This window comes from Dipodomys spectabilis, unplaced genomic scaffold (genome assembly GCF_019054845.1).
Source record: "Dipodomys spectabilis isolate Male_0828 unplaced genomic scaffold, ASM1905484v1 ptg000370l, whole genome shotgun sequence".
NCBI lineage: Eukaryota > Metazoa > Chordata > Mammalia > Rodentia > Heteromyidae > Dipodomys > Dipodomys spectabilis.
In genome coordinates, this window is record NW_024871047.1 from 855,319 (window position 1) to 882,840 (window position 27,522).

At 44.8% G+C, this 27,522-nt stretch overlaps 1 protein-coding gene across 1 annotated transcript in view; it reads right to left on the reverse strand.

Moving 5' to 3' along the window:
- Positions 1 to 21,248, reverse strand: part of Dmrtc1b (DMRT like family C1B) — a 40,033-nt gene extending 18,785 nt beyond the window's left edge. The window contains exons 1-2 of the mRNA XM_042666924.1: positions 21,159 to 21,248; positions 17,609 to 17,955 (exon numbers count right to left, since the gene is read on the reverse strand). Of these exons, the coding sequence (XP_042522858.1) occupies positions 17,609 to 17,955; positions 21,159 to 21,248 (437 nt within the window). The remainder of the gene's footprint in view (positions 1 to 17,608; positions 17,956 to 21,158) is intronic.
- Positions 21,249 to 27,522: the final 6,274 nt, after the last annotated feature.

Here is a 27,522-nt window from a genome sequence, read left to right on the forward strand (position 1 = left end):
GATCAAGACCCATAGTATTCATAAAAACTGTTTTGTTGAATTATATACCCCTCATCACATGACTCTCCCCGTTATCTTTCAAGAACCAGATTCCTGGTGTTCATTTTGTTAGACTATGAGTTCATTTTTCTATGGAATTATACCATTTGAATTCTCTCCTGCAAATGTATTACTTTCATTAGTACAGTTGTATACACTTGCATACACCCCCATATGTGTTTGCTTGTACATTTACAAACTAGTTCTAGCTTCCACATATGAGATGAGTGAAGAAAGAAAGGTAGTGCAGTCATACCAGTCAATGCAAATCTTATGAAATTAAGAAATTTGAGAAGGGTTGGGTTGTCAGGGAAGGGACAGAGTGATTAAAAGAGTGACATCAATCAAGATGTATTATATTCATAAGCTGATTCATTGAATGGTAACTCTTTGACAATTGTTAAAGATAATAAAAATATAATTAAAAAAATAAAGCCAAAAGGCAGGCACTGGTGGCTCAAGGCTGTAATCCTTGCTAGTAAGAAAGCTAACAGCTAGAGGATCTCAGTTTGAAGATAGCCCACGCAGAAAAGTCTATAAGACTGTCTCTTAAAAACCTGGGCTGAATGTGTACCTGAAGAGTTAGAGTTCCAGGCCTGATCAAGTAAGCTAAGAGATCATGTGGCCCTAAGTTCAAGTACTAAAGTTGTAAAAAAAATCTATAGTGAAAAGTCTCAAGGCCCCTTAGGTGGATTTCTATACATGTTTCCCTCTAGTATCCATGTGGACTTTCACTAATGTATGGGAGAGAAAACTGGAATTTGGTTATAGAACCCTTCAGAGCTGGGGCTCTGGTCATTGTGAGCTTAGGGACAGATTCAGGGATCAGGCAGAGCTCCCTGTCTACTCACTGTATTTAGTGATATGAGGATGGAGCTGAAATATGGAAAGTTACAAGTAACAAGAACAAGAACTTCAAATTCTGTAAAGCTTAAAGTTATCAGTGCAAAAATTTGTCTTTGGCCTGTAGAGTCAGCAAGAGTAACATAAAAATCAGAACATCATTAGCCTTTCAGAGTCATTTAATCCTGTGATTAAATGTGATGGGGTAGGTTCAGAAGCCTGGTTAGAATGAACTCAAGGGACAGCAGGATATTGTGGTACATTCTTATAATCCCTGCTATGTAAGAGGTCACAGCTAGGATTATTAAGGGTTTTGTCAACTCTGATAAAAATGAGACAACCTCCTATCTGAAATAACAAAAAGAAAATAAGGCTGACATCATGGTTCTACCTGTATAGCACCTGCCTAGCAAGCATGAGGCCAAATGCAAACCCCATTAATGCCAAAATGAATGAATGAGTAAATAAGTGAATATGAATCAGGAGAGAGTGGAATCGATTATGGAAAATAGTGATACAAGACAACAAGGCATGCCAGTGCTTGAAGAAGATGAAGAGAATTATCAACTGCTTGAACGGAGTGCACTTATATGCAGGTGGGTTGGGGGAAAATCTAGGCCAGGGACATGGAAATGAATCTTCATGGAGGAGGGAGGACAGTAGCCCCTTCACACCCTGTTGGAAGAACAACAGATAGATCTACTGGCCTCTGCAAAAGTCTGTGCACGTGACACTTCTGGGAGAATCTGAATGTCTTTGGTAATTTGCTGCTGCTCCTGCTGCTGAGGGCTGACTTTCCTGCAAGAAAGCTAAATCTCTTTGGAGGACCAGAGGGGAGTCCTAGCTTGTTGGGGTGGACAGATCAATATTTTTTCTTTCCCAGGTGAAAAGAAACTTATGGAACCATTGAGTTGGATTCTCTCCAATGTAATGCACAACTGGCCCCACAGGGCTGGGAGTGAGGACTCCAGAAGTTGCTACTGTACCCAATGAATCTCTAGATATGTGCCCCTAATAGGCCCTCAAAAAGTATTTAGTAAATTTCAGAAACAATAACAGGACCACTTCCCATAAAGGTTTTCTCAATTTTTCCCAAGGAGGCTGGCTGGGGCCCTCACTAACTTTGGCTCTCACTCATTTTTCCCACACCACAGAGAACCCTGGCAATGGCCCAGGATAGTTCAGGGAGCTCTAAGTGTGCTGAGTCTTCATGGGAGAGCCAGCCTCCACCCCTCCCACTGCTCATAACCAAGCCGGACACCTCTGTGTCTGTCCCCAACTCCTAAGAAACCCAGCTCAGGATCCCTAGGAACATGTGTCTCTTTGCTTTCCTTTTTAGGGGTTGATACTGGACACTTAAAAAATCAGAGTCCATGGGAGACATGGTTGCAGAGTCACAAATGGTGATCAAGTCTCTTCTGCTGCCCACACGTGATTACTTTTAAACTATCTTAGTTGTTAAGCATGAAATACATGCTAGCATGCTTCACTGGTCACTTTTCATAATATTTGTTGCCCCTATCTACAACAATATTCACCTCCTATCACGTAGGGCTTATGTTTTGGGTAAAGGAGGCAGGACAAGCTCATGGGAAGCACAGCACCCCACAGTACTTAGTTATCTGGGTTACTACCCCTATTTTGCTTGTCACTATGTGGACAGTATTGTATTCACAGATGAAAACCTGGTGTCCCACATCTCATCCCATGGATGGGCAGTGACCTAGTGTGGGGTATATGGCTGGAAAGGAAGGTTAGAGGTTCACGGGCAGGAGGCAGTGTGAGAAGGAGCAAAGATTTCCCAGAAAACACAGGTAAGGACTTGAAAGCATTAGTATATATTGACCTCAATAATCCTCACCCCACACTCAGGCAAAGCCCTTGGCCTTGTTTTCCATTTCAGGTTGTTTATCTCATCTCACGACATGGTAACTTTGTGATCTGCAATTTTGGTATCTTGTAATAAAATAGCAACAGAGGAAGGGGGAAGCTGTTTGCTGGCCCTGGGGTTCTCTGAGACTAGTCTGCTCCTGGCTAAGGATCCCTCCACCCCCTGCCTCCTCCATTGTGGCTCTCATGCCTGATAAACTCCTCAGACTCCTGGGAACCTGATAAATTCAGCATACCCCTCAACTTAATGTATGTGTCAGATACAGGTTGCAGATGTGGGGTTCAGGAGCTATAAGAGCCCTCCTGTCCTTGTGGTTTCCATTTTAGATTGTTTTAACACTGTAATATTTCAAATCTACAGTGAAACAAACAGGTACGATATTGGCTGCCACTATTTGCTCAGTGCCACTCAATGATAAGTGCTTCAGAGTTCACAGGGATTTTTATTTAAATATTATGGAGACATGTAAAGTTTCTGCAAGTTATACTCACTCCAGTCCTCCCTGGCAAAGGTCTAACCTAACCCTAGGTTTTTTAATACTTACAAGGCTCCATGCAGGTTCAGAGCAGCCCCTGTCTGGTATGGGTCCTTCTACGTTGCCTTACAAATGTTCTCCCAAACCTTCCCCATACCCATGTAGTGGTCCTTCTAGAATTCTAACCCAGAGGTCAAAAGCAGCGGCACCTCAGTAGCTTGAACAAACAACCTAGGACCCAGCCCTTCACACTTAATGGCCTATTTCTCTGAGGTGGGCCCTGCCTCAGCAGAGGTCTGCTCCTGTGTTTGACAGGATCAGCATCTCAAGCCCAAAATGGTTCATGTAATGAGACATTTCTGCTCACACGGGGGCTTTGTCCCAGACTGGATTCTGGGGAAACCCTTCAGCAACAGTCTTGCTGGCAGGAGGGATGAAGTGACAGAGCACCCAGCTCACTGCCAGGTGGCCCACTAACCACTTGCTCCATCAAGGTGGCACATACCTGCAGAACTCACACTAACTAGGTGGGTGCAGGAGCAAGTGGAGTGAACAGACTTCCATGATGGCTCCCCATGACCTTGACCTTCAGGCACTCCTGTCCCTGTGGAATGGGTTGGGCCTACTAATGGGCTTCTAACCAAGGAAATCTGGCAAAGATAATAGTATTCCAATTTTATTCAAGGTTAGGCTATTACAACACTGACTTCCACTTACATCTTATAGATGTTCTTTCTCTGTCCATCTAACAATTGAATGTTGCCAGAAATACACTGACAAGTCCTCAGTGAGCTTACAGCCAAGACCCTGGTCCTGTCCTAGCACCTTGATTGCAGCCTTGTATCTAACAGTTTGAGAAGCATAGGCCACAGTTAAGCCCTGCTTAGATTCCTAATCTACCAAACTCTGAGAGCAAAACTGTTTTTTTTACAGTTATGTTTGAGGTTATTCTTTATGTCTCTATCATCAATAAGGCATTATCTGTAACGACAGTGCAAGTGATGAAAGCCTAATTCAGAATGGGAGGTGCTCTCAGGTATCATGAGAAGTAAGGCACCTCCTCCCTGTAATCTGAGTCACGGACAAGTCATAGATTTGCTGCTAATAGTCTGTGTGGCTTTGAAGGACACACTAGAAGCTTTTGACTTCAGTTATCAATTTTGTAAAACTGGACTGGTGAGAAATTTGGAGGATTATTGAAAAGTTGACACAAATTTATGCAACTTACAAGACAGTATCTGTGATATACTAGTCTGTTAGTAATTTGCTTGCAAGACTACTAATACTGTTAATCTGGGATCCTGCATCTTTCCCTAAGAAGCTCTGCTGGGCACAGAAGGATTTCCATGCTCAAAAAGGAACTACCATCTAAGTGCCTGTAGCTCATGCTTGGCATATTAACTAGTCAGGAGGATGACATCTCAGGATTGTGTTTAGAACCCAGCTCAGGCAGAGAAATCCAAGAGACTCTTATCTTCAATTAACCAGAAAAATGCTGGAAGTGGAAATGTGCAAGTGATAGAGCACCAACCAGTCAAGATAAAAGGCCAAAAAAGCCATCAACAACTGAATGCTGGTGGCCCATGCCTGGAATTCTAGCTACTCAGGAGGCTGAGAGCTGATGATCACAATTCGAAGCCAACCCCAGACAGGAAAGTCCATGAGAGTGTTATCTCCAATAAAACACTCAAAAAATCCAGAAGTAGAGCTGTGGCTAAAGTGGCAGAACAAAAAAGCTCAGAAACAGGACTCAGGCCTTGAGTTCAAGCTCCAGGGCTGGCATGCACACAGACACAGACACAGATACACACACACACACACACACATACACACATACACACACACCATATACATACACCCACACACACACCACATACATACACACACACACACGCACACAAATCTGAGCAACAACATGAAGTCCTGAATTCATGGCCAGGATGAAAGCATGCATATGTACATGTACATATACATGTACATGTATATATATATATATATATGCATGCATGCATGCATACACACAAACAAAAACAAACAAACAAACAAAAACCCTAACTGCAAGCTAAGCATCTTTCCAGTTTGGATCACAAGCTGTTCTTCTAGAAAAAAAAAAAAAGAGATTATAGTGGATACTTTTGTTAGGAATTCTGCTGTGAGAGAGGCATCCCTATCAGGGATGTAGAAGGAGACCATATGGCTTACACAAATTGCAAATGATTTAATTCTCTCTCCCTTTTCCCTTATACTCTCCAGTTTCCCTATCTCTTCCTTCTGCTCTCCAGCTTCCTTCCACTTTTCCATCTTGCTCCTTCCTTCCCTCCCTCCTTTCACATTCTGACTTTGACCTCTCTCTTAGGGGCCTGATTCCAAAATTGTGCTCCATAATTCTGCCTCCTGACACTTATTTCACCATTGCTGAAAACCCAGTGCTCCCTTAGAGTGCTCTGCTTCTATTCTAGATAAAGCCCTACTAATGCCCTGCCTATGTACTGATCTCCAACTACCCCCACCCCAGCCCATTGGGCACAGGAACTGGGCATTACAATCCAGGGAGCATCTCAGTAGGTATCTCTCCAGCCTCTCCATTGTGTCCAATGGTGGTGCATTTGGAAGGGCCAAATGTACACACAGGGGCAGTAGTCCAGCACACATTCCCAACTAGCCCTGGAGACTTCCCACTCCATCACATACACTCAAATGAGAAGATTCTCTAAGAGTCCTTTCTATATGGAACCGTCTCTCATTCCTCACAACTTGTACCCAAGCATGTGGACTCTGATTCCATCCCACTGCCTCAGTGTCCCCCCCCCATCCACATGTCTAAAATTTGTCCTTAGTTTCCACAGAAGAATTTTCAATGATATTCTGCCTTGGGACCTTGCTCATAGGGTTGTCCTCAGAAACCATCCTTTTCTTAAGCAACCTTCCTGGGAAGGAACCCTTACTTCTTCCCAGCTCCCACATCTCCTGCTGCCCCCTTCCTGCAGCCCATGAGGCCATGTCTGCTTTTGCTGTGCACATACACACTGTGTACTCTTCTCCATCACTCTTCTTTGCACACTGAACTATCTCTTCTGGCAGGGTTGTTGGAGTAACAGCCCCCACACAGACTCTCATCTCCAGGGGAAGAGCTCTTCCTTGCTGCTCTTGGAACAACAAATTCCTGATACAGAGTTCACATAGTATTTGATGACAAAAAGAGTGAGAAGACATGTGTCTACCTGTTTTATTATATCTGGGGAAAGGCTGTCAGTATCCCATCCATTGCTCCAAGTGTGGAGCCTCCAGACCCCCATGCAGCAGGAGGTGTTTCCTGTGTCATTATTGACAACAGCCTTCCTGGAGGTGCTGAGGGCTTCTGAAAACCCCAAAAGGGAATCTGACTGGGTTAAGTGAACATAGGGCAGGGCATGGGGCATGAGAAGGACACAGTGCTGCCACTGATGCTTAAGAGTAAACCTGTACCAGAAGCTGATTTTGCCACCGACAGCCTTACACATGATCCTCAGCAGGCACACTTGCTTGTGGACTCTGACTGGCATGGCTCTCTTTTACTCTACTTGCCATGGTGACTCAGCCCCTTACCTCTGATACCATCTCAGCACCAGGGAAAATCACATTTCATGGATAAGCATCAATCACAATCCCAGCATTCTCAAAAAGACTCTCATCAAAGTGGTACATCTTCTCTTGGCAACTTTAAGAAAGGCAGTTTGCCTGTATGGCTTTCATTTCCCTATCAGTTTTATGCAGTCTTTGAGCAAGGGATCTCTAAATTCCTGTTCATGTGTACATTTACTGATCTCATAACTCAGGAGATTCACACACTTGCAGCTACCTTCATGCCATGCCAGCCACTGCCTAGTTACAAGACCCCTGAGGGCAATCCTGCCATAGGGACTAACCTCCTATGCGCTCCCCTTGGCTTCCTAAGACACTGACAACACTGGTCTGGTCTCTTATCCTCCTCAAACTGCCACCTTTTACAGCTCAAAGCTGTAGAATGTGGGGAGTGACATAGCACCCTCCTGTCCAGGACCTTAGGGGACAATAGTTGTTCTCCAGTTGTCCCAGGACAGACTTCAAAACTACATATCACTAGCCAGCAGTGAGTGGCTCATGCCTGTAATCTTAGATACAGGAAGGCTGAGATGTGATGATTATGATTTGAAGCTTGCCCAGTCAGAAAGTCCATGAGACTCTTATCTCCAATTAACCATCAAAAAGCTGGAAAATGGAGCTGTGCCTCAAGTGGTAGAGCACTAGCCTTGAGCAAAAACAAAGGAAGAGCACCATGCCTTGAGTTTAAGCCCCAGAACTGGCACAAAAAACAATCAACCAACCAACCAGCAAAAAACCCTTCAGACTATGCCTGAACATGCCTTGGAAAGCCCTGAAGAGCTACATGTTGGGACACACTCTAGTTCCTAGCTGAGAACTCTCATTCTGGAGAACTTTGGTCTCAGAATTCATGGGCTTTTGAGGACATAATTTTCTATTCCTGTGCTGCCCCATGGCAGCCACACTTCGGTTCTATAAGTGCACAGAAAGGAAGCCCAGATCTTCTCACTTGCTCCATGACAAAGTCAACTCAATTACCTGGTCTCCTGCTTGCAGGACACTTCCTTCTCACACTTGACCTCGATAACTTCTTTCTTCACTCATTTCAGGTATCTGACCTTAGAAAATGTCACTGACTCTTATCACAACCTCCAGGGTGGTCAAGTACTCTTGACTGAGTATTCACATAACTGCTACACCTCTTGTCATCCTCAGCTATTCTCGTGCCTGTCCCGGTCTTTCCCCAGCCAGAGGAGGCCTCTGAATACAGATTCCTAGAGATGACCAGCTCTGGGCCTTCATGGAATATGGTAGGATTCATTTTTTCCACACTTCCTCTATTTCAGTCATCAAACTGGAAACAACTATTTAAGGGACCAACACCAACTAGAACAATGATGAAATAGCATCCTATGATGCTCCCAGGAGTAACATTTGTACTGCTTCCTTAGAGATTTATTGACCAATGGCTCTTTGATTTTTAAATGTGTTTTTTTTTTAATTTTTGCATTCTATCTCCATGTGTCTTTTCCAGAAAAATCCGGGCTCCATGAAACAAGGATACTTGAGACACATTTGAAAACTTGAAAAATTTTTCAGAAGCCTAACTGAAGGGGATTATGTGTTGAAATAATGAATTGTGGCACATTTCTTATGGCCTTATGCATAAGTTGTAAGTTGTAAAGGATAGGGTAGTTTTCCATGATTGACAAGAAAAGGACATCTACACTTCCTTTTAAACACAAAATCAAATGCCATACATTTTATATGGCTCTGTATAGCAGAACTGCATGTGTGTACGAGGGCATGCCAATGTATGTCAGTGTATCATTCAAGAATTATCTTTTAATTATTTTTAAAAATATTTATTACATTTAAGTAATTGTACAAAGGAGTTGCCATTCAACAAAGCAGTTTATGAATACAGTGCATTTGATCAATATAAGAATTACCTTTTTAAAAAGATTGACCTTGTTTCTTTGTTAGGCCTGGGGATTCAGAGCCCAAGGTATGTTAAGTAAATGCTTACCACTGAGCTACATCTGCAGGCCCTTGAAAAATTCTTGAAGACACTCATTTAATTAACGGTGAAGAGGTGTATAGATCAATGGAGTGGGGAATTCAAGGGAGTCTACTGCTTGATCTGTGTTGTCACAGTAGGCTTTGGGGAGAAGGTCCACAGGGATTATTTCATATAACAATATAGCAGATGACAACCCTATACCTACTATACAGGTATGTTTCTTTTTGTAAAAAGAAGCTTTTTGTGTTTTAATGAATCCTTCCTTTTTAGAAGCTTGGAAAAGGCTTGTAATTCAGTGAAATTTTATTGAGATCCTACCATGTACATAGTGCATTCACACAAACAATTACCTGTGATTTCTCCTGCTAAGTCTCAGGCTGACATGATCCAAGTGATTCCACCTCCCTGAAATAGCCACTCCCAATGAAAAATTCAACATTATCTTGAATTTCTACACTTTTGCTCACCTCATCACCTTAGGAAGCCAGGGCTGGCAAAGCAAGCATTTGGTGATGTTAATGCCATCCACAGGATAAGAGTTTTTACCACTGCCTACAGCCCCTCCCAGGCCCCCTGGGAACTTTGGGCTCATCAAAGCAGTTGCACAGAGACAGTTCATGTTCTCTAAAGAGAATCAAAAGAAAAGAAAATTCAACCACGCCAAGCAGGATTGTCAGCCTCACCCTGCATCAGGCTCCAGGGAATAAGGGAGCCTGGCCACCCAAACCAAACCAACCCCCAACACATTCTTAGAGATATCCCAAGGTTTGTCTATTAATCTGCTAGGGCTGCCATAAAAAATACTGGAGACTGGGTGATTGCAATAACAGAATTTATTTTCTCGTGGTTCTGCAGGTTTGGAAGTCCAAGATCCAGGTGTTTCCCAAGAGGCTTGGTTTTTGGTGAGAGCTTCATGCTTTACCTCCTTCTTGCCAGATCCTCACATGGCCTTTCCACAAAGCATATGTGCATGCCAAGAGGAAGAGAGCAAGTTTCTTGGGATGTCTTCTTCTGAGGTCATTATCCTATCAAAAAACCCCACCCTGTGGCGAGACTTAACCTTTAAATGTCCCCTAAAGTTCTAGCTCTGAATATATTTGGTGGGGTCAAGTTTCAACATATGAATTGTGAGGGGACAAAGTTCAGTCCAGAGAAGAGGGAAAAAGCTTTTCTTCCTGACCTTGATATTGTGGTGTTCCTGCTTCCCTGGTATCTAAATCACCAACATTGCTACTATGAGATACCCATAAACACAACATCCTTCCTATAGCAGCTTACTGCCCATCCCAGTGTTACCAGTATAGTGGGAGAGTGAGTTCCTAGGCCCAGAGCCCTCACCCACTGATGTCACTGCCTTAATTACCATCGGTGATATTACAAACCTAGACCAGGCCCTGGCCACATCTTAAAGTACCTCAGAGGACAAAATTTTGAGATGGTTTCCCAGGACTAATTCCTCTTCTTAATAAAGCTCATTCTGAAATCACAGCACAAGGGCCACCCCTTCAGTATGAAGTTTGATGTTTATAGTCTTATTTTCTGTGAGTTTTGATTACGGATACTGGACAAAACTGGGCTTTTTGTCCATCATCCATAATCAAAATGGATAAAGAAAACTGGGGTTACATTTTGCACAGTGGAAAAAACTTGGCCTTTCTCTATGGGAGTAAAGGGTTTTTTCCAGGAGTTTAAAAGAAACTCCTTACTTACCAATTTAGTTCCCTTCAGGAGGATGAAAGATGTTCTGGGAAATGGGGTTGTGATTATTTGTTTCTGTTCATTATTATTAAACTAGCAATTTAAACCTAAGTTTTCATTAAGTGCTGAAATATAATACAAACCTGCATTACATTCCCATAGCTAGTCACATAGAAAAATGAAAACCGTTACTTCACTTGCTCATTGGTCCTTAATCCACTAAGACCTAAGTTTCCATGGAGTACTGTAGGAGGAAACCTCATCAAATTCCTGGAGAGGAAAGGGAAATATTGAGGATAAACAGTGACACCTGTTCACTTCAGGCAGGAGTTTCTGAGTATTTGGTAAAACCTGCCTGGAAATTCATAAAATTTTGTTACAAACTTTGTGTATATGAAAGCTAAAGTCTACTTGACCTCAGATTTGTACAAGAACCCCTTAAGTCTCAAGGCTATCTGGAATCATTTCCACCCTCTCATCTAGGAATATGGTACCAGTGAAGGTACAGGCTCTATTTCAACATCTTTGATGTTGAAAATCATCAGCTCTCAAGCCAGGGATAGACAGGCTGTGGGAAGGGGCAATTCATGCAAATCCCATCCACAGTGTCAGAGGAGTTAGAAGTAACCCATTCCATATTCCTTTATCTTGACTTTATCTCTACTGTTTTGGGCCCACTTAGAAGTTTCATGTGACATCAGTAGAACAGGGTTGGTGGTAAAGACTCATAAAGAGCTTTATGGTTGACACTTAAGCATGGTCAAACAGAATTTCCTCCATTAACTTCCACACTGGGAATGATATAAAGCACTTTCACTACCTACCCACCGTACACCACCCACATCTCCATATTTTGGGTCTCTACAAAATTCAACTGCTGATAAGTAAAAACCAATGTAGAGTAATACAAAAATAGTGTCTGTGTGAGATAGGATGACAAAATATCCTCCCAGTTTGCCTGGTGCTGAAGGATTATCTAGGCCATGAGGACTTTCAGAACTGTCTCAGACATACCCAGACCATGAGTGACCACTACAGGCAGGGGATCAAACACTGCCAAATACAATGAGTGATCCCTACAAGACTGCAGGTTAAGTTTTACAGTGAGATGGCTCTGTGACGTTCTGATCCCCAAGTAGAAATCTGCCTTGAACCTGCAGGGTCAGTTAGAGGGAAGGGAAACAGAAAAGTGAGATTGGAGAGGTGAGAGTAAGGGACATAGGGACAAAAGAGAGGTCACATACCAGAAATGTATCCACTGCTTCACAACAGTGAACTGGGCTGTAGGATGGGTGAGGCCAGGGGCCAGGGGCTGTGCAAGGGGGTGGGGGGGGCACAGCTTCTTTATATCCAGCAGAGTAGGGAGGTTTGCAGGTCTCTTCAAGGAAGTCCTGTTGGTCACTCTGGGCACGTTGGACACCCTGGATGCATGCTCTTCTCTGCTTTCCTTCCACCTGTGAACCTGGTGAGTCTTATCTCCTTCCCTCATCTGGAATACTTTCAGAAGGGTGGCAGTTGGACTGTCCAGGCCAGGCTGCACCCAAACACCTGCACCTGTGATGGGGGTGCATATCACAGTTGCAGAAAGCAACAATGGGTGGCAGTCTTGGTGGGACAGGTCATTGACTCTCTTTTCCAGAATGTAAACACCCCACACAGAGGGTGTCAGGAACAGTAAGTACGACATGTGCTACATGTGCTACACTTTAAAAAATAGATATCTGGTATCCCTATATAATGGGAGCCTAGTCATTTAATGGAAGTCCCATTAAATGGCCAAGACCAGCCTAGGGAGCTATCTTATCTGAGAGTGTCTTGGAGAAGTCTATTCTGGATATGGATGGCATGTGTGATTAAGCTCTTCCAGTACACTTGGAGCTAATCTCTACTACTCTCAGCCCAGACCAGCTCCTTCCCTCCTTGTCCTACAGAAAACTCCAGGGGAATCTGAATCCCCCAGTGCTTCCCCAGGATATACCAGTCACTCTGCTTTTATTTTTTGCCAGGCCAGGATACCATAAACTCCACTGCTGAGACTCCAGAAGCCAGAGCCAGAGGCATGAATAGCAACCAAGACCTTCTGTTGCTCTAAATTCCTGCTGTCTCCAGTATCTCTGTACTTGGGCCTGAATAAAGGATAGCTTCACTGTTCTATCATGATATCATGATAATGTCACCCTCTGTGTCACATCCAACCTTGGGTGCATTGGTGAGGGGCGGCTCTGGTGATAAGATTGTAGTAGGGGGCAGCTAGCATTGTCCTTAGCTCTCTAAGGCTGTCTACCTTGTCCATGAGATAGTGCTGCTTGCTGGGGGCAGGGCTGCTTGTTTGAAGCAGAGCTGCTTGCTTAGAGCAGGGCTGCTTGCTAGGGGAAATTTCCTGGTTGCTAGGGAAGGCGTCTTAGCAACAGTGAATTTCCAAGGGCTGGCAGCTCTGGCCCTCATGGGTCTCTGCATGCTGGAGTGGGAGGGAATAGCAGGTCTCTTCTCCTGCAGTGCACTTGTGCTTCGTATGGAAAAGAGCCTGGGTGGTGTTTACATAGAGAGGGGGCTGGCAGAGGAGGGAACTGCAAGTCCTATGAGAGGGTCTTACACACCCCTGCTTACAAACAACACCTAAGCCCTCCACCCATGCTCATGCAGAGCCACTCTAAGAAATAGGTATGTGGTATCCCCATATGATGGGAGCCTAGTCATTCCTGGAGTGATCCTGAAATATAATGCAACAGAATTTCAAGACAAGTCCCTAGGAAAGTTATAGTGTATGTCACTTTAAGGTCACATTGTAGAGGAAGCCCAGTTAGAGACCACAACATTGTCAGGTCAGTAGGGTAATGGTGGTCCCTTCACTCCTAGAGTAATGGGTGAGTAAGATACAGAGGGGCCTTCTCACAGCACTCTGAATTGCTCCCTTATTGGTTGGGGAACTGGATCTCACTTGCTCAGAGGGTGGTACCCTGAGTCTTCATGACTTGGTGATTTTATTGTCTCTCCTTGCTTTGAGGACAGCATCTCTCTACAGAAGCCACTTACACAGCATGATGACCTCTTCCCTCCTGCTACACTCTTCTTTCCTTATGATTCTCTCTCATGAAGATAGAAGACGTCATGAAATGTTTATTGAGTTTTCTATCAATATCTTTCCTGCACCTCCTCAGAAAGATCTTAATTTGGGGACTATGGCATTGGCAGTTGGAGACAGGGAGGATTTTTAGACATAGCCAAATGGCTGGAATATGTGTGTGTGTGTGTATACATACATGTGTGTGTGTGTGTGTGTGTGTGTGTGTGTGTGTGTGTGTGTGTGTGTGTGTGGTCCTTATCATGGGACCCTATTGCCTGTCCCTAAGTATCTGTCAGGACTGGGTCCTATACACAATGCTTTTCCAAGGGCATCTTTAGGACCTTAGGGAGGGTAATTGGGTATAAGTATGAGAAACAATATATTATCATTCCTGGGCGAAATACATACACAGCCTTTGTATGTAGCAGAGATTGTGGGCTGCAAACGGGAACAGGTCTCTTAAGCCCCGAGGGAAATCCTTTGATGTACATATAATCAGCCCAAGTCATCACAGCTCAGAGGAAAGCAGAATCCTTCGCAAACTCTTCCCCAATTTATCTCAGACTGCACATTCCAATATTTTTTATGCTGGTAGTGGGGCATGTACTTAGGGCCTGGGTGCTTTTTATGGCTTTTTCACCCAAGGCTAGTGTTCTACCATTTGAGCCACTGCTCTACTTCTGGATTTTTGGTGGTTAACTGGAGATAAGAGTCTCATGGACTTTCCTGCCAAGTCTGGCTCTGAACTGCTATCCTTAGATCTCAGACTCCTGAGTAGCTAGTCTTACAGGAATAAGTTGCTGGTGCCTGGCACATTCATGTGTTCTGATCCCCTGACACCACCAGCCATTCCTTCATTATCAATAGAAGAATGTGAAGCTTGGGGACTCTCAGTGTAATCTTGTCTGGACTATACACATTCTAGGGAGGCCTTGAGGAAACTGGATCCTGATCCCATGACTCTCTCTGGATGGAAGGATGTTCCTAAGATCTGCAAGCACATTTGTGAAACAGGTGTACCAACCTGTATAGATCCAAGGTAACTCTAGGCCAATTGGTAAGGTAATGGTAGCCACCAGGGATAATATACACCTAATGCAAGGAATCATGCATGCTGGTTTTTTCAAAGTCATATGGCACTGGCCATGGTAATTGGGTAGTTGTGATTTCCTCAGATCTCTCTCTAAAGGCCTTTGGAGCATCCTGAGTCATCCAAATGGGGCTGGGGCTCCTCTGCCTGCCTACTAGGGCTGAATCTGGCCACTTCAGTATTTATTACACAGACTACCACATCTGGATGATTTCCTTATATGAAAGTTCCAACTACACCCAGATGTGAGATCCTTCATACATTCTAACACTCAGGCCTGTTTCTTTGTTTTGTTTTTTATAAACCTCACTGAGGCTCAGCTCAATTGTTTCAGCTCTAGTGAGCAGACACTTACCCCCTCTTTAATGATGATGAGTGAAAGGTTACCAAGGAATGCAGTGTAATAATACAGGAACCCAAGTCTAAGATAGCTACCACACCTGCCTCATGTAGTCTTCTCTCTGACTCATCCAAGAGCCAAGACTGGTTGTTTTCCAAATGGTTGAATCCCTCTATGTTCTCTCTCAGCCTCGAAGTCCACCAACTGAGGAGCCTGGCTCCTATACATGTTCTTATTCTTATGTTTTCTCTGTCTAGTTTTCTGAAAACTTAACCTTCCCATTTTATGGAAGTGCATGAATGTCCCCATATACCCAAAATTCCCTGCCTCAGGGCCTTTGTACTTTTCACTCCTCCACTGCTTCAGATCTACGGTGACACCTCACTGTAGGAAAGCCTCAGGGCTCACATCCCAGGACAGGATGCCTCTCCTCTAGGCTGCATTACCAGTAATCTGCTTCATACCCTTGTCCTAGCATTAAATACATTGACTGCCATATCTGCCTGATTTCCTTACTTCACAATCCCAACTAGTCCCACATGTGAGGGAAGAATCTGAGGCTGTTATATCCCTGCATATCCAGTGCAAAGTGCAATGCTGCACATAGTATACAGCTATGTGTGTGTGTGTGTGTGTCTGTGTGTGTGTGTCTGTGTGTGTATGTATAGTGTCTGCAGCAAATGTATGTTGAATAAATGAGTCCATGAGCAAAGTGTCTAATTCATTAAATTTTTATTTTCCCCTACATTGCAGGGAACTAAGCAATTACAGGTGATTATCAGTTTTGTTTTGTATCTCAGGGAGTGGGCCACACTTTGTTTTATTTTCTTAAATTTGGAGAGGAATCATTATGGTGTAAACTTCAAGCTTTCAAAGAGCAGCTTATATCAATACTCTATTTCAGACCTAAAATAATAGAATGTTGCTATTTTTTTAATGAAAAAGGCAAACCTTTCCTAAACTGAAAGAAAAAACTACAAAACATTTGACCGCTATTCAGAAATGCTGATACTTAAATACTTAAGCAGATGTCTAGACAACCAATGACTTGAAAGCGTAGTTAGATATAACTTACTTCAACTTTGATCTAACACTGCTCTCATTTACGTTTCTGTTTTGCTGTGCTAGTGGCCAAACCCAGGGCTGTGCGCAGACTAGGAACTTGGTATACCACTTAGCTACACTTCTCATCCTTTGGGGTTTAATTTTAAGCAGTTTATGCCCATAGCTCATTTCTTAATAGAAAAAAGTTACCTAAAGCCAGCACAACTTTGCAATGTACCCACTGCCAGTGAGATCACCAAGAAGCACAAAGAAACTGGAATATGAATGCCAGTGGCCATCTCTTCTCACTCACCTCACTCTGCCTTTGGACTCTTCATAAATCAGAGCCCCAGTGCCCATTGCTCCAGGGCCCCTTTGTCTATGCACAACCATACCAATGCAGACTCAGCCTGGGCTTTCCCTAGTGGCAGCAAAACCATGATGCTAGTCTAAGAAAAACCAGCCCTGGCATCAGCCAGGTACTGACCATTCCATTGCTTCAGTCATGGCTCTAGCCCTAGCCCTGGCATGAGTACTGATGCTGATGGCCTAGGCTTCAGCCATGGCCTAGGCTCTGACACTGGCCCTAATACTGGCACTTGTCACATCACCACCAGCAGCTGTGGTTTGGGGCAGCTGGTATTTCCTCCTCTTCTGTCAATGCCTCATTTATTGCCATGGAAAGGATCTGTGATGGGTGTCATTCACTTTGGCCACAAACTCCAGGGCTTCCATCTGTCTTGTTTCCTTTGAGAGCCCAACAAGATTACTGAGAGATAGGGGGTTACTGTTAGACACCTACATGTGCACCAGATGTTTGTGCTGCACACAAGCTTTAGTGCTGAGCTTTGGCGACGGCTCCCCACAGGCGAAACACTTTTTAGATGAATACACCTGCAACACCCTCCACACATCCCAGAACACCTCCTTGGGGACACTGCTGGCCTGCACGAAGATCCAGAGTCATCATCAGAAGCCCAGTCTTTGGTGTGCTCTGGTGGCCTGTCAGGCCTCAGAGCAGGGCAGGATGTATTTTTCTGATTGGGAGATAGGAGTGCTTTGCAGGACCAATTTCCTTCACCTAGGACCCAAAGACTAATTTAAGCAGATAGGTCAGAGGCTCTCTTTGAAATGTCAGGGAAGAAGCTCCTGAACCTTTTGACGACATACTTCAGCATGCCTGCCCTTTGGCTGGGTATGGTCTTCGCGTTCTTAACCAGCAGGTACTGCACCATCACCAGCAGCTCAGCTACTTTCTAGTTCCCAGGGTCTCTGGGCATGCGCGCCACAGAGGTTGGGGCCCGCGGGGTACACGGCGCGGGGACCCTCTAGGGACTTGGGGGTCCACAAAAGAACTTGCAGAAGCGCCTGGGCGGGGGCTATCTGCCTCAGAAGAAGTGCTCTTGGCGGAGAGGGGTTGGGGAGCACTTGGCGTCCCCGCTGCAGGCGCCTGCTTGGGGATTTCTTGGGCAAGGAGGAGGCCAGGGGGCCTCTGAGCCCCGCAGGCCCCGGGAGTCACCTCTACCGCGGACGTTCTCACCTGCGGCTTTGGCTGGCCCAGGAAGCAGGAACTCTGGGAAGAGATGCGCGTCCACGGGCATTCGGCGGCCGGCTGGAGCCCTGTGTGCGAGGCCGCGAGGGCAGTGACGTCGCCACGGGCGCTGCTGCCGCAGCTGCTGAGAAGACGCGCAGTCCCAGGGTCTGGAGTCGGAGACCACCGCCCCCAGACCCACAGGACCGGATGCCAGTTGCCAACCGGAGGGGAGCAGAGTGGAGGGGAGGGAAGGGGAAGGGGCAAAGCCTGTGCAGCCGGGGTCTTCTCCAAGCTGTGGGAACGCGCGGGCGCTGCCTCTCACTGCTTCTGCCGGCCACGGACGGTACTGCAGGCTGGAAGCCCAAGGATGGAGGCGAGGGAGGGTGGGGGGAGAGGTCGGGGAGAGGGAAATACTGCTGCTGGGGGTGGGGCCTAGGATACCAGGCTTAGAAGCCTCCAGAAACCTGAAGGCCACGCCCAAAGTCAACCCTTAATGTCTGGTTTATAATACTTTCCTACACCAGTTTTTTGTGTCCTACCACACATTTCTGAAATTTTCAAGCAATTTCTAGTCTACTGTTTCAGGGCATTCGCATCACTTCTATCCATCTAAATGCCATTGCTGCAATTCTATTATACAGACTTCAGCATTGTTTTTGTTGTTTGGCTGGAATGAGTTTCTCCCTCATTATTCTTCCTTTTTAAGAATTCTTCAAACATTTAAAAAAATGTTCCCTAGCTGAGTTACAGGGGTTCACTCCTGTAATTCTATCTAGTCAGGAGACTGAAATCTAAGTATCACGGTTCAAACCCAGCCTGGGCAGGAAAGTCTGTAACATTCTTATCTCCCAATTAACTACTAAAAATCTGGAAGTGGAGCTGTGGCTCAAGTGGTAGAGTGCTAGCCTCGAGGAACAGAAAGCTCAGGAACAGCACCCAGGACCTGATTTCAATCCCTAAGACTGATAAAAAAAAATTCCTCTATATGAAAGCCACAATAAAAATTTTAAGCTAAAACAAGAAAAACCCTTGCTTGAATTTTAACTAGAATTGCTTTAGGATGCCCACCTTACTATGAGGAGAATTAACATCTTTAAAGTATGGAGGTTTCTTATTTAAAATATATCATCTGTTCTTCTATTGATTTTGGTTTGTAAAGAATATTATTTGTAAGTTCCCTTCTATAGCTCTTGTATATTTGTTTGCAATGGATATTTGTGTTACTTCTATAAACTGGGTATTTCTCCATTGTATCTTCTAATTATTTCTGATCTACACAAAGCCTACTGCATTCATATGTTTTTAAAGTGTCTGAGTGGCTGAATAATAACTCAATAACTCAATTTGAATATGTTTTCAGTAGATTCCTTTGTATATTTTATGTGAACAATCACATTGCATATTGCAATGATAGCACTCACTTTTTCTTATGCCATGGCGTAGGACCATAGTGCCATGTAAACTAATATAAGCAGGTGAAAATTACGTTTATGTGCTTGTTTTTTGGAGAAAAGACTTTATCAGTTTTGAGTAAATAGAATATGTTGTTGGTTTCTGATGCTGGTTGGGCCAGATAACTTACTGCAAAAGAAATCCCTTTTTGCCCAGCGTTACTGCATTAGAGCTGATTTTCTATGCCTGAGAACCAAATCTGAGGCTTAGACAATACAGAAAACCAGAGTGACTGTCAAAGGCTCAACAGGACAATGCTTCCTTCTAGCAATAGTCTCCCAGTTAATGTTATTCACTGTAGGAGGTCAGAGGTCAGCACAGACTAGCTGCAGCTGTCCCTCAGGCTGTGCTCATCTTCCCCTGGAGCATCCTCCAGGGGCAGCCTCACTACCTCCACCCTCCCCTCACCCTAAAGTGGTGGTCTCTTCTGCAGAGAAACTCAAGCTCCTGTTCCCTGACAAATTTCTTTAGCTGGTACCCCTCCTCCACCATGTTCTTTTGGAGGGCACACAGTCTTCAAAGAACTCTGATGCTCAGCTTCAAATGGACAGTGTCCTCTCTTACTCCTTATCATTTTTTTTCCTTTTCATCCAAGATATAGAAGTGGACTTTTTGTGCCCACACTGCAGGACTTTTAAAGTCCTTGTTCATTTATTTTGGCGGTTGTCTGCCTTGTCTTCCTAAAGTTCTTCAAGGCTCTCCATCTAAGGAAACAGACTGGTTTCTCCCCCACCTCTACCCTGTGTGTATATGAGTTCTGGGGATTGAACTCAGGGCTATGTACTATTCCTGAACTTTTCTGCTTCACACATGCAATCTACCACTTGAGCTTCTGGCTTTTTTGGTGATTCGTTTGAGAAAAGAGTCTCAAGGGCTTTTCCTTCCCCAGGCTAGCTTCAAACTGCCATCTTCAGATCTCAACCTACTGAGTAGCTAAGATTATAGCCATAAGCCACTAGTGCTCAGCTTCAGCATGGTTTCTGTCTTCAGACTGTACCATGACCCCATACCAGTTATTAAGCTAGAGATAGTTTCCTTTGAATTGAAACTCAAGATTTTTTTTCAGTTTAAGAATACATTTTACAGGGCTGGGAAGGTGGCTCAGTGGTAGAGCGCTTGCCTTGTATGCCTGAGGCCTTGGATTCAATTCCTCAGCACCACATAAGCAAAAAGAAAAAAGCCGGAAGTGGCACTGTGGCTCAAGTGGTAGAGCGATAGCCTTGAGCTGAAGAGCTGAGGGACAGCGCCCAGGCCCAGAGTTCAGGCCCCACGACCGGACCTTCTCCCCCCAAAAGAATACATTTTACATTTCATGTAAAGGAATTTAAAAAAACTATCCTTTAAACCATGCCACGTTTCTCACCCATAATGGCTTTCCAGTTGTGAAGAAGCATTGGAAAAACTCAAGAATCAGGAACAAATAGAGATGCAAGAACAGTATAAACATCTTTAAAACTGTCCTTGATGAAACTTTGGCTGCACATTCATTAAGACAGTGCAAGTATCAAAGAGGTTATTTTATGTTTGAATTTAACAGGCAGTGGGATCTAGGATGATTTCATAGCTGGTACGTAGATATAACTTATGTGGATCCTCTCTTAAGCAGCTATTAAGGACAAAACAGGACATCTGGGAGACCCTGCACTATGGAAGCAGTGGCTTCTTAAAGCTCTGATGTTCCCAACACTCTTCTGCTTCACAACCTCCTACATTTTGCCATATCCTTTGCCCAAGAAAGAACCTGGTGCTAGGCAGGCAGCCATTGATTACCATGTCTTCCTCCTGTGTCTAGTGTCTTGTGCCTCTTGGATGGTATCTCTCTGTTCTCTGAGACCTGTTCCACTTCAAGTACATTACCTAAGCCATCAGCACCACCTGTCCCTCCTGCACTCTGCAGCCAATATACTTCCTGCAATCCTATTCACCCCCTCTCCCTTGGATTCTTGGGGCCCCAAATCACAGCCCCTCCCCAGCAGCTGGAGTCTGTTTCATCTCCAAGAGGACGCTATCAGGACCACTAAATCCTCTCTGAAATGCTGAATATCTCCCAATTCTTCCCAGAACTTTCCAGCCTCTGCCTGTTCCAGCAGGGGCAGACGATCACCTGCAGAAGCCCGTGACACTGCAGCAGCCTGTATGAGCGCCCCTCCTCCCACTCCTGCACCCCAGCGCAGGCCTCATCAGGCTCGTGCATTGTGGGACTATCTCCCCCAACCTTCTCATGCTACTGCCTGCAGGAGGGGGTGGGCAGTCCTCCTGAGTCACAGGCGGCTGTGACGCAGTTCCAGCTGCAGCTTTACAGCTGTGACGCACTGTCTGGTGCCCCCATACCACCCCAGGCCGGCATCCCCCCACCTTCTCATGGTGATGGGGGGGCGTCCCAATCATCCGGAATCACTGGCAGCTGTGACGCAGCTCCACAGCCGTTACTTGACGCACTGTCTGGAGCTCCCACACCATCCCTAGGCTGGTCTGGGGGCAGCAGCTACTTTATTCCTGTACCCGCACCCTGCCCAGCTCCCCCAAGCTGAGCTTTAGCCTTAGAGCTCTTGTGAATTCCTGCTGAGAAATACATTTCCCCTCACCCCCCCCCCCCCCCCCGTGCTGTAGCTCCAGTAAGGCAGGGCTGAGGACATCCCCCTCCAACAGTACTCCCTGACAACGCCCAGCCCCATCCGCTCTGTCTCTCCCTCCCCCTCTGCCTCCCCCCTAAGCCCCCAAGGCCCAGGGCACTTGCCTGTCCCAGCTCCTTCAGGCTGCATGCTGGCACTGCTCCAGAGAGTGCTATCTTGGGCACAGACTCACATGGCCCCCTTGCTCCTCCCCGCCCCACCACTCTCTTGCTCCTCCCCGCCCCCTCTATGTATCTTCAGTGAAATGTCTCTTCAAATAATGTGTGCAGTTTTTAAATTCAGTCGGTTAAAAAAAAAAGAGACCAATTTCACCTTTGTGCCAGAGCAAGGCACAGCTGCCCCCTAGAGGACATCATAGAGGTGAGCCATCCAGCTTAGCCCAGACAGCAGAAATCTTTGAGACAACTGTAGCAGGAGAGATTCCGTGGCTGCACATCCTAGTGGCTCATTGAGACCCTCACCTAGTCCAAAGAGTGATGACAAGCCATAGTTATCCAACTAGGTGCCAATCTACCCTAAGTTCACAACTCCCATATCTAACTAACTCCAGCCTTCTCAAGTGAAGTAGAGATGGGTGGTGGCCTGAACCTGCCCTCACTTGAGAACCCTCAGCCCCTGCTGCCACCTGGCAGGTCTCCATTGCAAACTTCACCACCCTAAATTTCAGTTCAGACACAAAGTATGCCACACCTCAGGTGATCCAAGCTTTTGCCCCATGGCCTGGTTCCTACATCTTGCCCCACTGAGATGGTGAGGTCAGCAACACCCACTACCAGTTGCTGTAGAGTATCTTCCCTAGTTGGAAAGCCTCCAGAATTTTCTGCATGGGTCCCTGCCCACACGGCTTTCCCCAGTCTGTGCCCCTACAGCCAACCCCCATTGTCTTCAGTCAACCAATGATGCCCCAGGCCCTAAGACCAACTTCTACACCAAAAACAATCAGGTTCCTAGCCACCAGTCGTGAGGGGCCACTGCCTGGCTATCACAGAGGGGCTACCCTAGTGATGGGCCAGAGGCTGGATGGCTAGCAGAAAAAGTCCCAATGCTGCAGGCTATGGGTCATGGAATGACCTCAGAGATTTTCAGGTGTTCTGTACAGAGCCACAGCACAAGAGGGTAGAGAGTTGGCCAGTATCTGAAAATGAAACATTTCTTTGGGCTGGTCTGTGACCACAGATGGAGTGGAGTACCCCCAAAGTGTTAGAGCTGTTGCGCTGGACTGGAGTTGGCTACCACCTGCTAGGCTTCTGTGGCCCTGCCCACCACTGGGTGGGGATTCAACCCCATTCAATCCTAGACAACTTTCTAGTTCCTGCTACTTCCTTCTGGTAGCTCCTCCTTGCCCACCTCTCTCAACCCATGCCTTTCCCGAACATGTTGGTTTAGGTCTCCATGTCACAGCCAAGAAGTGGGAAGAACACTGTGAAGGCAAGCCCTGTGTGTGATCGGCCTTGGGCTCCAGATCTTAGCTGCATCTGTGGCTGGTATGTGCCCACAGGCTTTTCCCCAGGGCCACAGACTGTCAGGAAGTCAGACTTGACGTTGGTAGGGAGGCTGCATTGGCCACACAGAAAGGTGGTCTAGCACCCAGCAAGTGTTCCTCAGTGCTGAGCCCTTTACCAGGGATCCCCTGGAGGTGGTTGGGTATAAGACAGAATGTGACTTTTGACCTTGCCATGGACATATATATGGGCCTTGGTTTGTCTTAAGATCTTATGCCTAGAAGTTGCTTGAAGTGGCCCAGCAAGCAGACAAAGGGTCCTAGACTATTTTCTGGCAGGGACCAAGATCAAGGCCCCAGAGTTGGAAAGAGATCAAGGGGATAGCCACCTTAAAAGGACATAGTATTTCCTATTTTACCCCCAACTCTTCACTTATGCCATCACAAGTTTTCCTAGCAGCCTTTGCCACCAATGTACTACACCAGCTATAGCTAGCTGCTGGTTCCAGAGAAATCAAGTTAGTTTCTGTATTTTATGTCTTTCAAAATAAGACTTACATGTGTGCATGACAAAGTGTTCATTATACAAATGCTAATTGAAACAATAATGAAATTCTAGGATGAGAAGAAGCTGGAACTCTCATATTCTGCTATTGGAAATATAAAATGGCACAACCACTTTAGAAGGTTTGGCAGTTTCTTGAAGTTAAGCAAACCCTTAGCACATGACTCAGCTGTTCTGTTGCTACTCCAAAGGCAGTGAAGGCATGTGTCTATACAGTCACTTAAAGGTAAATGTTCCTGGTTGCTGTGCACTTGTAATAGCTAGAAAGTTGAAATCGCCCCTTACTGAGATACCCCAGTTTCCCATGGTCAATATTTTCCTTTGCTACAACTCTGTCTAAAACGAGAAGGTATCTGGAAGGTATTTACCTAAATGAGATTTCCACTAGGAGTTAGTTGAAGTCCTGTGTTAGATGCCACTTAATAATAGTGAATACATGAGGCCTTGGGCCTCTACCTGTTCAAGGGGCCATGCTACTCAGGACTCAATGCACAACTCAACTTGGATGCTTGTTAAATCCTTTCAGTACTGGTTTTATTTCATTTTCCCAGGAATAAGATTGCTTGGGATTTATTTGTGTATCCAATCAGATTTGGGTTGCTTCTTGTTGAAATATTTTCCAGTCTTCTAACAGCTGCTATTGTGATTCTCTGCTCATCTGTGGTTTTACATGTTCTTTGTCTAGAAGATTATCAATCAATAGGGAGGAGAAGACATAGGCCTGATAAGTCTGCCTTCAAGCCAGGTCCTTAGCCTGAGGGGCTCAAGATTTCAGGGATCCTATGTCCAGTGTACTCTAGATATATGTTGCTCAAGTCTCCATATGAAAATCTCTTAAAGACTTTATCTTCAGTCTTTTGTGGCCCTGAAAACTGATTTGTTTCACTTTACTCACCCAGGATCAGTGGGTTACTTCTGTCTGGCTCTTGATTGCTGACAACTGTTGTTGTTGTTGTTTTTTTTATCAAATCCCAAAGATTTGAGATAAAGAGAAATAATGGAATTCTCACTTAATATTAAGAAAGCCCTCAGAATTCTTCCCACTTCTGTGAACCAAACTATTGCTATTGGCCTAGATAACAGCAAAGTATTTCCCTTGGATTCAGATGTTGCTTCTTCCTGAGTTCACAAGAGACATCCATGGGCACTAGGAAGGTGCTTCCAATCCTAGACTTTGCTACAGCAAATGTGACTGAATAATACTAGATACCATGTGATGCTTCCAGATGTGTCTCCATATACAAAATGCCTTCATAAAACCCAACTTTGACAGCTTCTGCAAGATTTATAACGTGGATAATCTTTTAGAAATGACACAGGAGAAAATCTACCCTTGAACATCCATAAAAAAGACCTTACTAAGTACTGCTAAAAGCTTTAAAAAAGTAAAACAAGTAGCTGGTCACTGGTGGTTCATGCTTGTAATCCTCAAATGGCTAAGATCTTAGGATTCTAGTTTAAAGTCAGCCTGGGCTGAAAAGCCCATGAGACATATCTGAGCAAGCAAAAAAAAAAAAAAAGAAGCAACAAGTGGAGGTGTGTTTCAAGTGATAAAGTGCTAGTTAACTTTGAATGAAAATGCCAAGTGAGAGCTTGAGACCCTAAGCTCAAGGCCTAGTCTCTAAGCTTAAGTCCCAGCACCAGTACACACAAAAAAGTAAAATAATGTGATGTCAACCCTTAGAATCATACTTTCCAATTAGAAAGAAGTATATCCTCTTCACCTGACTACAGGATGTCTACTTCATTGGCAAACCTCACGTGAGCTTCTTAGGATTTCTCCAGAAGCAGCAATAGCAGGGATGGACAGGGGCTGGCTGTTTAACACACAACCTACCACTTAAGAACTTGCTCTTTCTGCCTAAAACTAAGGAATACGATTAATTTTCTAATTTCAAGCACTTTTCTCTGCTCAGCCTTGCCTATGAGATCTTGTCAGCCTATATAACACTAATATGACCTATTTGCTTTGTTTGATGCCTTATAATTTCTCTGTGACACTTAAGAACAAAATTCTTGGAATCTTTCCCTTAGAAAAAAAGGATATCAGGCTGGGAAGGTGGCTCAGTGGTAGAGCGCTTGCCTTGCATGCATGAGGCCCTGGGTTCGATTCCCCAGCACCACATAAGCAAAAATTTAAAAAAGCCAGAAGTGGCGCTGTGGCTCAAGTGGTAGAGCGCTAGCCTTGAGCTGAAGAGCTGAGGGACAGCGCCCAAGCCCAGAATTCAGGCCCCACAACTGAACCTTCCCCCCCCCACACAAAAAAAGGATATCTATTACTCTATTAATTGCTTACTGTATCTGTAAGTCCTCTTTTTCCTACTTGCCAAAATTTATTTGTCTCTTGAAACTTCAAAAGTTTTCAGGTTTCCTTTGAGGAGCCACTTCCTGCTCAAGGAATTTGCTCACCTCAAGATACAAAAGACTGGCTTACCTTAATGTGCCAAGTGATACTCTCCATATAGAATCTGTACACATCTGCTTGTGAGCTAGGATAAATGGTAGAGACATCAGGGATAACAGCTTTGGTAGTACAAGGGTTTGAACACTTACTTCCCAAGTAATGATTGAACTACGTGGGGCATAACATTAGCTCTCTTTGCATTTTTAGTTTGTTTTTCAGATAGGGTCTCATATTTTTTGTCTAGGACTAGCTTTGGACTCCAAGATCATCCAGCTTCTGCTGCCTATGTAGTTGGGATTATAGGCATGTACCATCACTAGCACAGAGATTTGAGATATTTAAAACTACTATTTCTCCATGTTGCTGTTTAGGAAAATTCCTTCATTTTCTTCTTATGCCAGCTATGATTCCCACAGCAGAAAGAATCCAAGAGGAGACAGTGGTACAAAGCTTTTCTTTACCCTACTAATGACTCAATATTGGTCCTAGAATCCCCAAAACCTTTTCTAAAATCATTAAGTAGGATTGACATAGACAATCACATGCTTGATTTCTTCTTGGCATCCAAAGATACTTCATGCTGTAGTAAAGCACTGTTGCTCCTCCTACAAAACCACTACAGGGGTTGGGAAGGTGGCTCAGTGGTTGAGTGGTTGTCTTGCATGCATGAGGCCCTGGGTTCGATTCCTCAGCACCACATAAGCAGAAAAACCTGGAAGTGGCGCTGTGGCTCAAGTGGTAGAGTACTAGCCTTCAGCTGAAGAGCTGATGGACAGCACTCAGGCCCAGAGTTCAGGCCCCACGACTGACAAAATAAAACACTACAGGACAGGTAAAAGGTCTGTAATAAGACACAACCCTTCCATGGTCATTAGGACTAACCTACCCAGATTGTGAGCCATGTTTTTATTGCCTGAGCCACATAATCCTAGAGCTCCTGGCTTTGAGACATGTTATATGTGCTAATAATTATCTTATTTCTGTTTATTGCCCATTGCAGTTTGCCAGTGTGTTCTGCCTAGAGTCCCAAGTGCAGCCAAGCAGCCCCTGTCATATCAAACGACTGAGCTCAGCTTACAACAGAAGGAACAGAGAGCTTAACCCTTGTCCAACTATAGACTGTGTTCTTTAAAACCCTCTTGATCCAAATGAACAAAATCATGAAGAAAAGCTGGGGCCAAGCACTGATGGCTCACAATTGTAACCCTAGATATTCAGGTAGCTGAGATCAGTGGATCATGGTTCAAAGCCAGGCAGGACAGGAAAATCCATGAGATTCTTATCTGCAGTTAACCACCAGAAAACTGAAAGTGGTGCTGTGCTTGAGTAAAAAAGCTGAGGGACAGCACCCAGACCCCAAGTTCAAGCCCCATGACCAAGAAAAAAGAAAAGCTGGACATCTTAGGTCAGACTGTATTTTACTGC